We start from the raw sequence: 14,483 nt of genomic DNA on the forward strand, positions 1-14,483 counted from the left end.
TAGATCAATAATCAGTCAGTCAGTCAAAAACTCCCACCCCATTTCTTCACGTCCTCCCGCATAGTGGACCAGTGGTACGTTGCCAAAACCTCTCGGTGGTGCGCCTTCTCCCTGCATGACCTCCGGAACCCAGGTTATCATGGCACTCCTTCAGGACATTGATAATTTGGTCCTTGGTGCACACAACCATCCTCTCATTGTCCTTGTATGTGTAGTACAAATCTCCAGCTGGCACAACAGGAACAAACAAAACAAACATTTAGACATGTGTAGAGATGACATTATGACTAAAAGCTGTTCAAGAAATCCAGTGGCAAATGTGGTTTAGACGTAACAACTACAGTAATGTAAAGTGTGTATAAAAGAAAAAGGAGAAACAAGCTGTGGAGTCCTTGCGATTTACTGAAAAATGTTGGAATTGCATATGATAAATCATTAGAGGTATGATCACTTTTGCACCAAAAACACCATTAGATAAATAGATAGATAGATAATATACTTTATTGATCCCTATAAGTAAAGGGAATGTGATGATGTCACATGTACAGGGGGTTTATACCTCATAATAAAAACGTATGTTCGTGACTTAACCATGGTCTTATTCTGTTACTTACCTTTGATCAGGTATTGTTTGGATGCCCTCCGAATTAACGCCTTCCTTTTATCATGCTTTTCAGCGGCGATGGTGAGATTGTGGTAACCACCATTGAGCACGTACTGCTTTATCTCAGCATAAAAGCTCTCCATTTCTGTCATGAAAGTTAAAATGGTCGCGGTAATTATGGGGAAGCGGAGGGATCTAGATCGTTCACACATAACACAGCTGTACCGAGTTCCCTCCGGCTGCAGTTCCGCAGACGGACGGTGTGGTGGCAGCATAGCGCTGGGAGCAGAGGGAGGTGAGTATATGACGGATATGACGGATGACGGATGCGACGGAAATACACCCGAACATATTTGGTAGGCCGAACATATCTGGTACTGACATCGGCACAGATCTGGCTGGCGCAGATGACAAAGTTTCAAAGATGGCGGTGCCCGGCAGTGTACTCATGCGGCTTAGAGCTCTCTGTAATGTTACAAAATGTTTTCAAACCGGAGGTAAAACGCCGTCCAACTTGGGCAGAGAGCTGCGGTGGTACAGCACCACAGACCAAGTGTTTAAGGACGACGGGTCATCCTCTGCAGAGAGTAAAGGTGAGGGAAGAATTAGCAGTTAGCATAATTGGATAACCGGTGACAGCAGCAGCAGTGTTTAATCTCAAGGGCATCCATCATGTAAAAAAACCCATTAATGCTTGTGTTCGTGGTCTTTCCTTCATGTTTACCTGAGTTAAGAATGGAAAAAAGCTTTCTTTGACCTTGCTGTGTGTGTGACCTTCGTTTTTTTTGTAACTCTTTAGTTGACGTGAGTCCGAGCCTCTTGAAGGAGTTTCCAGATCCTAAAGGTCTCCTGAACAACATCATCAGCCGGTCACTGGGAGTCAGCGACCTGGCCCAGTTCATCCAGTATAGCTGCACGGAGAGTGCAGGAGTCAAGGTCAGATCACAAGTCCTAATGGGATGGAGGGGGGCTTCTGAACACATCATGTCCATTGAGGGCTAATGACTCTGAAATTAATCTTTATATTGTAACTGTGTTTCTGCAGAAAGCCACCGTTACACTGCTGTGGCCCTGCAGGATTGAAGAGGAAGGTTTTGCATCCAAGAAAGTCGACGCAGAACGATTTGCTGCAGCGGCTGCTTGTTTCAAACTCAGAGTAAGCCGCATTGACCTCAGACCGTATCAAGTAGACATAATTTTGTCTTGCAATCTGTAGTAACATTTCATCACTTACTTTATTTTGTGTGTGTGTTTGTGCAGGAAATGGGTGTCATTGGACCAAATAACCAGCTCCCTGTGAGGAGATCGGGCAGGGGAGAAGGTTTCCAATCACAACTACATAATGAGGAGGACAAATCAAGGACAAATGATGTATTTGTGCCTACAACTAAAGCGGTGGCACAACATCAAGAGCCTTCCAAAGTCTCTGAAGCTCTTTCCATCTTTCCACAACCTAAATCTCTCCTCACCAGGGTCATCCAGTTGGCCACGTCATCCAACAGAATCAAGGTTTGTACCATTTTATCAACTGCCATGACTGCACAATTATAACTAAGCAAAGATAACATCATCATGTGTTATTAACTGCCTGGGGTTCTCATTTTCTACAGGAGAATATGCAGTTCATAATAACACCAGGGAAGCTTAAGAAGTGTGTCCTGACGCTGCGCTGGCCAGAGGAGATGAAGTTCTTCGCCATAGCGAACAGCCGAGTGAAAGCAGAGAGGATGGCTGCAGCGCTCGCCTGCATGAAACTGAAGGTAAAGATTATTTTGTCAAATCTACTGTACCTTTAACCTCAATGTTTAGAGCTGTGCTAAACCCTGCATCCTGTCACCTGGTCCAGGAGCTGGAGCTACTGGACAAAAACAACAGCCCTCTGACTCACGCCAAGTACAATCGAGAGAAGGTGAAGGAGGCTGGAGAGCGGGAGAGACGCCCCCATCCCATCGAAGTCCCCCAATACCTGGAGGAGCACTTGAGAGGGTACTTTGCAGAGGTCAGTCTTCACCTCATGTGATAAAAAACTTAGAGATGTTCTTATCATCATCTTTTGGTCTTTGTAGAAATGTAACGATTACATTTATCAAGTGGGATGCATTGGTGGGTATCTGTTGCTTCAGGTATCAGGTGAGAAACATTTTAAGTAACAGATCCATGAGCTAAAAGCAGTGGGGTGGGGAGGGGAGTTACTTTGGTTTGAGAAGTGGGGGGACACAAAACAGAGGGTCTGTGGGCCCTCCGCAATGGAAATAGTTCTCGATTTGAATCCCTTTTCCTGCCTTTCTAACAAAAATATTTGTTAGGACTATGGTGCAATCAAAGAAAATGTGTAGTGTTTAATGCCTGGCAAACTTATCTATTATCCTATCCATGTGAACCTGCTTTATTTGTGAGTGGACCTCACATACTCTAGGGCAGGGGTTCCCAACCTGGGGGGCGCGGATGATTTGAGGCCAAATATCATATTTAGACTTTTTTATTTATTTATTTTTACATATAATTGTAACGCAATACATGATTGTCGTTTAAAAGCCTTGTCTCTACATTACAATCAAATTTAACAAATAATTGATTAATTAATTAAATTCAAGTTAGTAACTATTAAAGGCATAAAAAGACAAATGTATAATTCTTTCTTTAATAGAAATGTTTCTTCTGCCCGTAAAGTGTCCAAACCAGGCTTTTCTGGATAAGCGCATTTTTAAAACAGTCATTGTCCATGCCGGCTTCAATTGGATTATTTGTCACAGTTGCTCCGATCAGATCGGTCTCCTCCATTTTGTAGATTATTTACGACTTTTGAATCCACATAAACACATCGGCATAATCCGGCTTACTTTGAGCATGTGTTTTAAACACGTGTGAATTGGTTCCACTTGCGCCGTCCTTTAATTTCTTCATACAGCGGGAATCCAAATGAATTCATCCTGAGTCCAATAACCATCAAAGTCACTCCAATAGTGCTCCTTAATTACGCTTTCATCCTCCTTTAACAAAATACTTCACATTCATCCAGTTTGTGACAGGAGTTGTAGCATTTTTGACATATTTGTTTACATGACCAAACAATTTGAGACTCACTGAGATAATTAAAGTTAACTTTCCTATCACTCGGAGAGTCCTTTACCTCACCTGAGCTGTAGTTATCAGCCTCTCAGTCTGACAGGAGAGAGCTCTCTCTCCAGCTTGTTGTAGAAACAGCTTCTAACATCCGTTAGCTCTGAGCTAGCACCAGATGCTAATAACAACAATCGCAATGTGCTCGTGCCACACACACACAGAGGCTGTGTGCTCCTCCGTGACGATGACGGCTTGAGGTTAAAAAAATCATAATAATTGAATTTGACAGTGGGGTGGACAAAAACGGGATTTTGAACAGTGGGGGGGGACATGTGTAAATTACGCCCAGGACGTACATGACCAACAGCAGAGCTCGTAGCTATAATGCAGATTTGTGTGACTTTTTTTACACTTTGTTGTTCTCCTCCTTTCCTCCGCTCTTGTCTCTGATTGTGAGTGTGTGCATTCGTATGTGTATGTCGGAAACAGAGCGGAGGACAGAATGTGAATGCGCAAAGCAGTGCAGTGGACACTGAAACATGCACATGCATTGGATAAATAACATAAGTGTTTAGTTTATTTAATGAAAGAGCACATGTTCAATGTGAAAAGAGACCGTAGATAGATTATTTCAGTTTCGAAACTGAAATATATATATATATACATTCATGGGGGGGCGTGGGGTTCTGTTGGGGACCCCCCCCCCCCCCCCATCACAATGGTAGGGGAAACACTGAGGTGTACTAATGGCTAATGATTTCACAGTACCCAGTGGAAACAGTTGTGCAGAAGATTTGGGAGGAGGAAGAGGCTGGAGGAAAGCAGATGCTGAGCCATGAGGAGGAGGAGGAGGAAGGGGAGGAGGAAGGGGAGGAGTACTTGACGGACGCTATCACAGGCAAGCCGTACAGACCTCTGTCTGAAGATCAGGTCAGGCAGCTCAACGCCCGCCTGCAGAGAGACTGGGAGAAGGTGAACCCTGGACTGAGTGTGGAGCTCCCGGTCGATGCCTACCGTGAGAAGGTGATCTCAGCGGTGCAGTCGTCCAGGGTCGTTGTGATTGATGGAGAAACAGGATGTGGGAAAACAACACGGATCCCCCGCTTCCTGCTGGAGGAATGTGTTAGGGCTGGCGAGGGGGCGAACTGCAACATCATCGTGACCCAGCCTCGCAGAATCAGCGCTGTGTCCGTGGCCCATCGTGTCACTCAGGAGATGGGTCCAACTATAGAAAGCTCTGTGGGATACCAGGTAGATACACGTTTATAGAGTACTGATAGTACTAATTTTAAGCGTCTTTGGGTTCAAGAAAAGTGCTATAGAAATATAATTTATTATTATTACTGTATTTAGAACATGTTTACAATTTGTCAATGGCCATTTTGAATGCAAAATAATTAAAATGCTACATTACTGGGAAAGCAGACTGACAAATATCTAAACTATTTCATAAAATGAATGGTACATTTTCTACTATTAATTGACTTGGTTGTCTTTAATTATGACCTTTTCCGCTTGAATTAATAATGATTGTTTTTGAAAATAGGGCAAAATATAAAAATAGCAATACTGTTTACCATTTGGTCAAAACTATCAAAACTGATTTTTTTTCAATTATGGGCACTTACAAATATGTAAATTGTATTTATTCCAATTCAGAACAAATTGTTTGACACAAAATAGATCTATACATTTATAGATGTCATCTAAGGTAATCATACTGAAAGTGTTTCAAATCTTCACATCCAGTATTCTCTGAGTAATGGAGATGTTTTTTTATTTGTGTTTGCATTGGTATTGTGATGAATAGGCAAGCACACATATACGTATTTATTTAAATAGTTCTAAAGCTAATTATTTGATAAAAATTAAATGAATACACCAAGAAGATAGTTTTTGTTCTAAATATAACTTCCGTAGACTCCTGGCTTTTAAGACGGGCAATATACATTTGATTAAGTTACTGTAGAGCTTGTTCCTTCCTTTTTGTTGTCTCATATTTGTAGTGGTTATTCACATTATCGGATAGTGTTTTCCGGTAGAAAAAGTAAGTAATTACTTTCTGTGCGTAGGTGAGACTTGAGAGCCGGCCACCAAAGCAGAGCGGAGGAGCTTTACTCTTCCTCACAGTGGGCGTCCTGCTGAAGAAGCTGCAGTCCAACTCGTCTCTGAAGGGAATCAGCCACGTGGTGGTGGACGAGGTCCACGAGAGGGACATCAACACGGACCTGCTGCTGGCTCTGCTGCGCTCCACCTTAGAGGTAAACCCTGACCTGCGGGTGGTGCTTATGAGCGCTACTGGGGACAAGCAGAGGCTGTCCGAGTACTTTGGGGACTGCCCGATAGTTAAAGTCCCCGGATTCATGCACCCAGTGAAGGACAGATACCTGGAGGATGTGATAACAGAGATGGGACTCCAACCGCCAGTCCAAAAGAGAAGGGACAATGACAAGCAGGTGAGACTGGAGTCTTATGTGTTCCAACTTCAATATGCTCAGAGTTTATTTTCCCTTGTGTCTCATGATGCTATATTTCATCTTGTTTAAGGGAGGAAAAGACGATGTCGCACCAAATGTAGATTTAATAGCTGATGTCATCGAGCACATTGACAAACATGGAGACCCAGGTAACTATCTGACAAACTGTCACATTTTGCTTTTTTTAAATTATGCTTTTCCAAAGTTTAAGGAGATGGATCTTCATTATTTTTGTCAAAAAAATCTTCCCTCATGCTTCAGGTGCAGTGTTGTGTTTCCTCCCCGGATGGCAGGACATCAAGGCCGTTCAAGAGAAACTGGAGCAGAAGCGCCACTTCTCCTCCGGCTCACAGATGATCTTTCCATGTAAGTATGAGACAAGTTTACAAAGAGCGACCTTTGTCCTCCAAGTATAGAGAAGATTTATAATTGTATTTTCCCTTTTTCTTTTAGTGCACTCTAGTTTATCAGTATCGGACCAGCAGGCGGTGTTCCGGCGCCCCCCAGAGGGTCGGAGGAAGATCGTCCTCGCCACTAACATCGCTGAGACCTCCATCACCATCGATGACATCGTCCATGTGGTGGATACAGGAACTCACAAAGAACAGAACTACGACCCAAAGACTAAGGTTAGCATCACAGTTTCAGTTTGACTATGTACTCTTTCAGATCTACAAAAACAGACCTTGTGATTTGTTGTCCTTTCTGAGTATGATTCCTTTTGGTTTTCCAGGTCTCCGGTCTGGACACAGTTTGGATTTCTCATTCTAACGTGACTCAGAGGAAGGGGAGAGCAGGGCGATGTCAACCAGGACAGGCTTACCATCTGTTCCCACGACAACAGCTGGAAACCATGATGCCCTTCCCCATCCCGGAGATCCTGCGCACCCCACTGGAGAATTTAGTTCTTCAAGCTAAAATCCACAGTCCTGACTGCATGGTATTTTTAAAGGGAACAAAAGGCTTTGGTGTATTTTTATTTTTGAATCGTCACTTTTTTGTGTTTATCTGCCGTCTAAATAATGTCATTCTGTGTGTGTTTGTGTGCAGGCTGTAGATTTCTTATCCCAAGTATTGGACAGTCCAGAGCGGTCAGCTGTGAGAGATGCTGTCCGTAATCTACAAGACATTGGTGAGTGATATTCTGGATTGTGTGGTCAGATATGAGCAACGTTTCTTGTGTGTTAAACTGGTTTGCATGAAACCGGTTTCTCATATCATGAATCGCATTAAATTAAATCATGCAAAAACACTTCAGTGCCTGTGCACATACTTATCTGGATGGCAACAACCCAAAAACTGTTAAATAACACTACCCTTGTTTAGAGGTCAGACACATGGCAAGCATCCATTCATATTGACAGGCTGATTAGAATGTACTGTTGCGACTGAGTATCTCTGTCCACAGCTTGAGACCTACTTTTTCACTACAGGTATATTCAAGCAGCCTGAGGGGGGAATCAAATATGTTTTTTGAAGATGACAGCATATAAACCTGTTCTAGTAGAAACCTACAACACAAGTAAGAACCTTGAACTGAGCTTAACATCTCTTCTGTCAATCTTTTTTCTTTTGTAGGAGTTCTGGACAAGAATGAAACCCTGACTCCTTTAGGGGAGCGTGTGTCCTGCATGTCATGTGACCCTCGTCTGGGCAAAGTGCTGGTACTGAGTGCCATGTTCAGATGTGTCCTGCCAATGCTGTCTGTAGCCGCCTGCCTGACCAGAGACCCTTTTTACAACAGCATGCAGAACAGAGGTCTTATTTGCAAGGTAAAACCCACATCATCCACAAGGTTTTACGATATTATATAGGAATTTGTAAAACAACACCATGTAAAGTCAGCTAGTAATTAGTTAACGTTTGTGTTGTGTTTGTCCAGGTGAAAGAGAATCTGAGCAACTCCAGCTTCAGCGACTATCTGGTGTTAATCAGAGCTGTGTTGGGCTGGAGGAGGGTTCTGCATGAGGGGGACAGAGACGACCGGGATGAATATCTGGACAGACACACTCTGTCCAGGTTCAGTCTTCGATTCATCAATGGTTCGTACAAGCACACAAACATTGCGTCAACACATTGTTCGCATTTTAATTTACCGTTTCTTTTACATCAAATCATTTTGTTGTTGTGATGTCACTCTGCAGGTCTCATCATGCAGTTCGGTGAGAACCTGCATGAAGCCCAGCTGGTGACTCGTGCACAGGACTGCCAACACAACACTTCGCTCTACAACCAGCACAGCCACCAGGACGAGCTGCTTAAAGCTGTGCTGCTGGCTGGACTCTATCCCAACCTCATTCAGGTACAACAAAGGAGTCTATTATACTTATTATTTACCTGCTCTTCTCCATCAAAGGTTAAAGCCAGAATTGTGAGATTGAGATCTTACTGTAGAGGAAGAGCCAGGTAATATTCTGTTCTAGTGGTGATGTTTCTAAGGTGCCAATATCATTATCTTAATAAAGTAAGATCCAGTTTTTGAGGTTGATGTCTCTCGAAAGCTCACTTATGTCGTGTCAAATGATCTTATAATGATTTGAAACGTATAGTCTTAAACTCTGATACTGTTCAATTGTATTTTTAGACTTCTATGTGTTGAACAGAGACATTTACATTTCAGGAGGGCAAAAGGAAGTGTAAAGGTGGATTTGCAAATGGTTAAGGACAAGGGGGTTTAATGATGGGATGTAGGACCAGTTGGCTGTTTCCTTTCATGAATATATAGTGTGACTGTAAGCTGTGTTCGGGGTGCAGAACTTCTTTTTCCTCTGAGGATGAAGTTGCTCCGTTTCTGCATTTTAAATCGATTTCACTTGTATAATGACTTTCTTTATTACTTTATTAAATGTAACAAAAGACACATTTTGACCATGAATAATCAGTTTGTCTTAAGAATGTCCTCCACAAATTACAACTCCTACCTTTTTCTCAGGTGAAGAAAGGTGTTGTGGACAAAGGAGGCCGCTTTCGCCCCAACAATATTGTCTACCGCACACAAAGTGGGCCGGTTCTTCTTCACCGCTCCTCAGTGAACAGGTTTGAACAAACTCCAAAATTCAAAGACACCAAGTTTTTACTCTTGTATTGCATATGTAAAAATGTTGGCTGCTTTTTTTTGTTGCAGAGGGAAAGAAAAGCTCCCTAGTCGCTGGTTGACCTTCTTCAGCGCTGTCCAGTCAAACGGGACTGTTTTCATCAGAGACTGTTCTACGGTCCACCCCCTCGCCTTGCTGCTGCTCACAGACTGCGATATCACAGAAACAGGTAGGACGTGTACTGCCTTCCAGAAAGAGGATTTTAAAAACAAAGGCTCTGTGCTTTTAGGTGGTTGGGGAAATGATTTTAGGGCAAAGAACCCTGATAATCATAATGAATAGGGATTTAATGTCATCACATTATTTAATCTCATATTGTGTTCATGTTAGCCGATAAAAACAAATCCAAATGAATGCTAATGTGGCTCTGTAACTGCTAAACGTGGAAATGGCCAACTGTTTCTTATCAAGTTTGTAGCATCAACTATAAAGGTGATAATATGTCAGTGTGTGTTTACAACTTGTTTCCGCTTGTGGTAAACAAAACATTTGTTAGACGAGGTTTAACTTATAAATAGTGACGTCCTTTTTAACTGATACATTTTTTTCAAGATCTTGATAGCCCTTGTTTTCTAATATCTGTTAATAGACTTACTTATTTAACTATTTAACTTATGTCTTCCATTCCATAGACATATTTGCCATGTCATCATTTTTTTATTTTGGATTGTGCATTAAAAAGCTCTGGCTCAATACAATAACTACAAACTGTTATGTAGATATGCTCATCAGAAGCAATAACATATTATCACCTTCTTAGATTCACAGACAGTCATTTCTCCTCTTCATAAATAACCCTGTCCTTTCCCTCCTGTCCCAGTGAACGGAGACAGAGTGGAGGTCTCATTTCCTGGACGCTCTCTGGTGCGCTGTGAGTTGCCGGTTGACACCTGGGAACTGCTGTGGCAGCTACGCACCTCCATTCAGAGCATGATGTACCGCAACCTCAGCAACCCCAGTAACGCAATCATCAACTCTTCTCAAGACGGAAAGCTCATCTCCTTACTGGTACAGCTGCTCAACAACACAGAGTCAAACCCTTCTGCTCAGACCGACCACAGCGACAGTGAGGTGGATTAATGACATCCAGGACTTTCATTGGAGTGTGGCTGGCTGGTAGAGAGGAAGCAAAGAGGATGGTGGTCTCATGGGGATGTTTTTTATTAAAAAAAAGTTATATGCAGTGTGCTGCTGGTATTGTTGAGGTAAATGATGAACTTCCATGTGATGTGAGGAAATCCATTGGTTTGGATTTTGGACTGTGTTCGGTAATTTATGGATATTAGTTTTTTCTGGAAAACATAAGTTGAATTTGACCTAGACCAAATGTCAAACGGACTGCATGCAATAATGAATGTCATATGTATTGCAAAAAATGCTCACATGAGGTAAATTATCAGACCATTGTTAGTTCAGCTTCATCATTTAACTGATCATAGATAACAAAATAAACAATAATAATTCATGGCTTTTTTCTGAGTGCCTTCATTCAAGAAAAGTCTTTCATAAACTGTGTGAAAGCTGCTCAGGCGGCTCAGTATTTCTTCCATGGTGTCCTCGGGGTTCATAATGCAGAATCTGCACAAAGAAAGAGTTAAAGGTAAAAAGTCCACTAATCCTGAATAAACATGTCTGAATTATACTTTCAATGATGGTCATGTCTGTCTTAGAACAAGCACCTTCATAGGACCTGATAATGTGTTTATAATACCATGCCAAAGTGACATTGTATGAACAAATATCAAATTCCAACACAACGTATTCTAACTACTTTAGCCATTCACATTATGAAGACGCATGAAGACCAGATATGTATCATAATGATCCATTTCTGAAATGTCTTAGAAACATCACTTACAACAGGACTTATAAGGACTTATAACAGGACTTTGTGAACTTAAACTAAAGTGACTGTTTAGGGTTATAAGCAGTTGATACTAAAACATAATTACGAGGACTTTTGAGCAGTGTATGCTTGCTACAAGTAAAGTGTAATTAAAACCGCACAACATCAGACCAACAGTGTCCAATGGTACGACAAGAGTGGGGAAATAGAAGCCCATCTCCCTGGACTGCTGTGAATGTGCAACAAAGAGTGAAGCAGGACATTGCTGTAGAAAGGTGAGCTGAGCTACTGGGTTAATGTTAGGATGGGTTGCAAATAGGTACCTAGCTTTGCAACAAAAACTTTTTCTAACAATAAATTGCTTCATGCCCTTTAATAGATGACCAATTACATGAACTCCGTGATCCCTTTGGCATTGAAGTATAACGCGTTATAAATGTTGAAACCTTAGTAAAATATGTCCACCCCTTATAGTACTCATGCATTATTATAAAGATGTTAATGTAGTTACAAAACACATTGTAATGTCTTATGGATGTGCGGTAATGCATTATGGTCTGGTTATTTTTTACTAGGAAAAACTATTTTGCAGGTCTCCCTTGACAAAGAGATCGATGATGTTAATGGGACCACCTGGTTAAATAAAGGTTTGAAATTAAATTAAATGCTTAGTAAAGGCAGTTAAATATTTTTACCTGATGTGGGTGCCCTCCTTTGGTCCGTTCTCCATGCCATGTTTGACTAACACACCAGCTTCCTCCAGGAGTCTCAGTAGAAAAATCTGGTTGCATTTCCATTTCCTAATATAAACAAAAACATAACCAAATGATTATTTATTGTTGGTGATATTGCTGTGATTTTGCAGTGTGTACTTGGTTCCAGTGGCGTTTTCTCCCGGAGGCCAAGGGAAGCCAGGCTTCCCTTGTTTTTTCGGATTGTAGTTATAATTTAAATAAATAAATAAAAACACTTTGTTTTGTTTCGATAATTCTCCTTTGCTGTGTGTTGCTGCCGGCCCGTCGCTCCCCCATTCTCATTGAGTATTTTACAAAGAGTGAAACAAACAGCGCCCCTCTAGATGTTATGGTGAAACAGTAGATTGCACTCTCTGTTGCGAGAGGAGGCCAGCCGAATCTAGCTTCCCTTGGTGAAAAAAAATGGAGGGATTGACCAATCAGATGAGGCCCACGTGATGCCCCTGCCAACCTGTGATTGGTCAAGGCCATGCCAAGGGAAGCCAGCCGCCTCTTGCTTCCCTTCAGAGGCGGCTGGCGGCTAGCGATTTGATTGGACACTGCCATCCAATCAAATCACATCAACATCAGTTTTAATACTGTAACTGTCATCACCGCCGTCAGAAATTATCAAGCAAATGAAGCATTATGGAGGGTGGAGATTTGGCGTACTTAATCAAACATAACTTTACTAAACTTCCGCTACAGCAGCAACTGAAAATTAAATCAGATGACAGGCCAATGCCCGCACTCGAGCTGTGTGTACACAGAGGAAAAAGGGAGAGAATCGGACGTTCAATGTGGACAATTATGTCCGCACGGAGTGGCTAACTGGAAGCGCTAAACTTCAGCGTCTATTTTGCTGGCCATGTCTTCTTTTTGACAAGGATTCGTGCTCCCTGAACAATCCTTGGGCAACTTCAGGATTCATCGACCTTGCCAACCTGTCACGGGCAATTGAGAGGCACGGTAAATCCAAAAATCACATAGATTGTGTGATTGTCTGCATACATTAATAAGTAAAATGCTTAAATTAATAAGGAGAGTTTCAGCTGGAGAGTGCGTGCGGACCTTTCGGTTAGATAACAGGCGAGTGCAAGTCCTGCATCTGTGTGATACAAATGTGTGTAAAAATGATACCGGGTGCTGTAATCACTCATCTGGTTACGTTATTGACCACCCCCCCGACCCAAAAAATGGGCTTCCCCTACATTTTTCCCCACGCCACGCTACTGCTTGGTTCTATGAGATATATAACCTTGGCCTTCTGAATGGCTTTAGGTGGAAGATGCAGTCTGGGGAATGCGAAGCCACCTCCTTCCACCGGCTTGCAGGAGAAACCCGGCAGGCTGTTCAATACCTCAAAGACTCTCTTTACATTATGAACCATCATAAGAGGCTTCTCAATACTCAAATTTCCCCTCCTCGACTCCTCGGTCCTCCGGTAGTGAAGGACATCTCATTTCTCTAAATGCACACCGAGGACCGAGGATCGAGCGTCGAGGAGGCTCTCTGGAGGAGCTCTAACCGAGGATACACTGATGGTTCCTCCACGGCTCCTCCACGGATGCATTTCCGGGAACGGTGGAGGCGTGACGCACGGCCGGACTTATCTCAGCCAATGACAGCTATGCATGCATCCCCTGGATATTATTTTAGAAACTGCTTTCATCGCGTCGCGATGTTTCCAGAGAGAACAGCTGTAAGGTCCATGCAGAAAGCAGAGCAGTGTGTATAATATATATCACTCAGTATAACAGGCCTACTCTCTTTATTTGCTTTAGTTTAGTAGATATCTACAAACAAAGAGTCGATATTTTTCTAAGACCATTGCTTCACATAATAAAATACACAACGGCTTATGCTTTAGGAGCTGTAGGTGTGTGTGGTACAGTGTGTAGGTGTATGTGGTACAGTGTGTAGGTGTGTGTTGTACAGTGCGTAAATGCGGCGGACCGACGGGTCTCAGTTGGTTTGGTGTCCTATGCTTACTTTTAATAGGCTACTTGTAAATACAACTTTTGGCCCGTAATTTCAATTGCCCATTTCAGCGACCAGAGAGAGGGGGGGATATATCCAGTCTCTGATTGTGTTACGTTATTATGAGAGTGCTCTCATACTTTAAATTGTATATATTTATATAAATATATTTGTGTGTGTCCGCATCTGTAGCCTGTTATTGTCTCATTATACCGCACTCTCAATGAATTCAAAGTAAATATGTGGGGGAACAATGTTCAGCTGATCTAACAGAAATTATAAAAATACAGCGCTATGACAAAACACTCGACAGCTGATGCAGCTGTTGCCACGTAATAATGAACGGACGTCTCTTTAAATGACCGCTCAGAGGAGAGGAGTTCTCATTTCTTTAAACGTCTGCTGCTTCCCCTCCTCTCTCCTCGGTTCCTCTCCTCGGTTCCCCTCCTCGGTCCTCCGCTCGCATCTCCTGTGGGCGGGTCTAAGTCTCGAGGAGGGGAACCGAGGAGGGGAGTCGAGGAGGGGACATTTGAGTATTGAGAAGCCTCTATAGTCTTGATGTGTTGTGTCTCCTGCAGAAGTTAAAGGCAAGAACACAAAAATACAGAGGACTTGAGGTTTCCTATTTTAAAACGTCTTGAGAAAACCAGGATATTAGGCATCCTGCAAAATAGAAATCTGAAT

General features: G+C 42.5%; 1 protein-coding gene and 1 pseudogene across 1 annotated transcript; one reads left to right on the forward strand and one right to left on the reverse strand.

Annotated features, from left to right (window-relative positions):
• The first annotated feature begins 989 nt into the window (after positions 1–989).
• Positions 990–10,704, forward strand: dhx30 (DEAH (Asp-Glu-Ala-His) box helicase 30). Its single transcript, XM_034234641.1, has 19 exons — positions 990–1,197; positions 1,404–1,540; positions 1,650–1,760; positions 1,865–2,113; positions 2,215–2,364; positions 2,451–2,603; positions 4,433–4,918; positions 5,740–6,123; positions 6,215–6,293; positions 6,406–6,510; positions 6,598–6,773; positions 6,878–7,084; positions 7,195–7,276; positions 7,723–7,916; positions 8,027–8,186; positions 8,289–8,446; positions 9,077–9,180; positions 9,269–9,408; positions 10,060–10,704. Exons 1-19 carry the CDS (start codon positions 1,029–1,031, stop codon positions 10,317–10,319), a joined length of 3,504 nt encoding a protein of 1,167 aa, XP_034090532.1. The 5' UTR covers positions 990–1,028; the 3' UTR covers positions 10,320–10,704.
• On the reverse strand, positions 10,387–14,461 carry LOC117558339 (annotated as a pseudogene).
• Positions 14,462–14,483: the final 22 nt, after the last annotated feature.

This window comes from Gymnodraco acuticeps, unplaced genomic scaffold, assembly GCF_902827175.1.
Source record: "Gymnodraco acuticeps unplaced genomic scaffold, fGymAcu1.1, whole genome shotgun sequence".
Lineage (NCBI taxonomy): Eukaryota > Metazoa > Chordata > Actinopteri > Perciformes > Bathydraconidae > Gymnodraco > Gymnodraco acuticeps.

Excerpts from the sequence above, each read along its gene's own strand:
- dhx30 (XM_034234641.1), top strand. The coding sequence starts at position 1,029 with ATGGCGGTGCCCGGCAGTGTACTCATGCGGCTTAGAGCTCTCTGTAAT. Across the intron at positions 1,198-1,403 it reads ATCCTCTGCAGAGAGTAAAG|TTGACGTGAGTCCGAGCCTC; the intron begins GTGAGGGAAGAA and ends GTAACTCTTTAG. Across the intron at positions 7,085-7,194 it reads TCCACAGTCCTGACTGCATG|GCTGTAGATTTCTTATCCCA; the intron begins GTATTTTTAAAG and ends GTTTGTGTGCAG.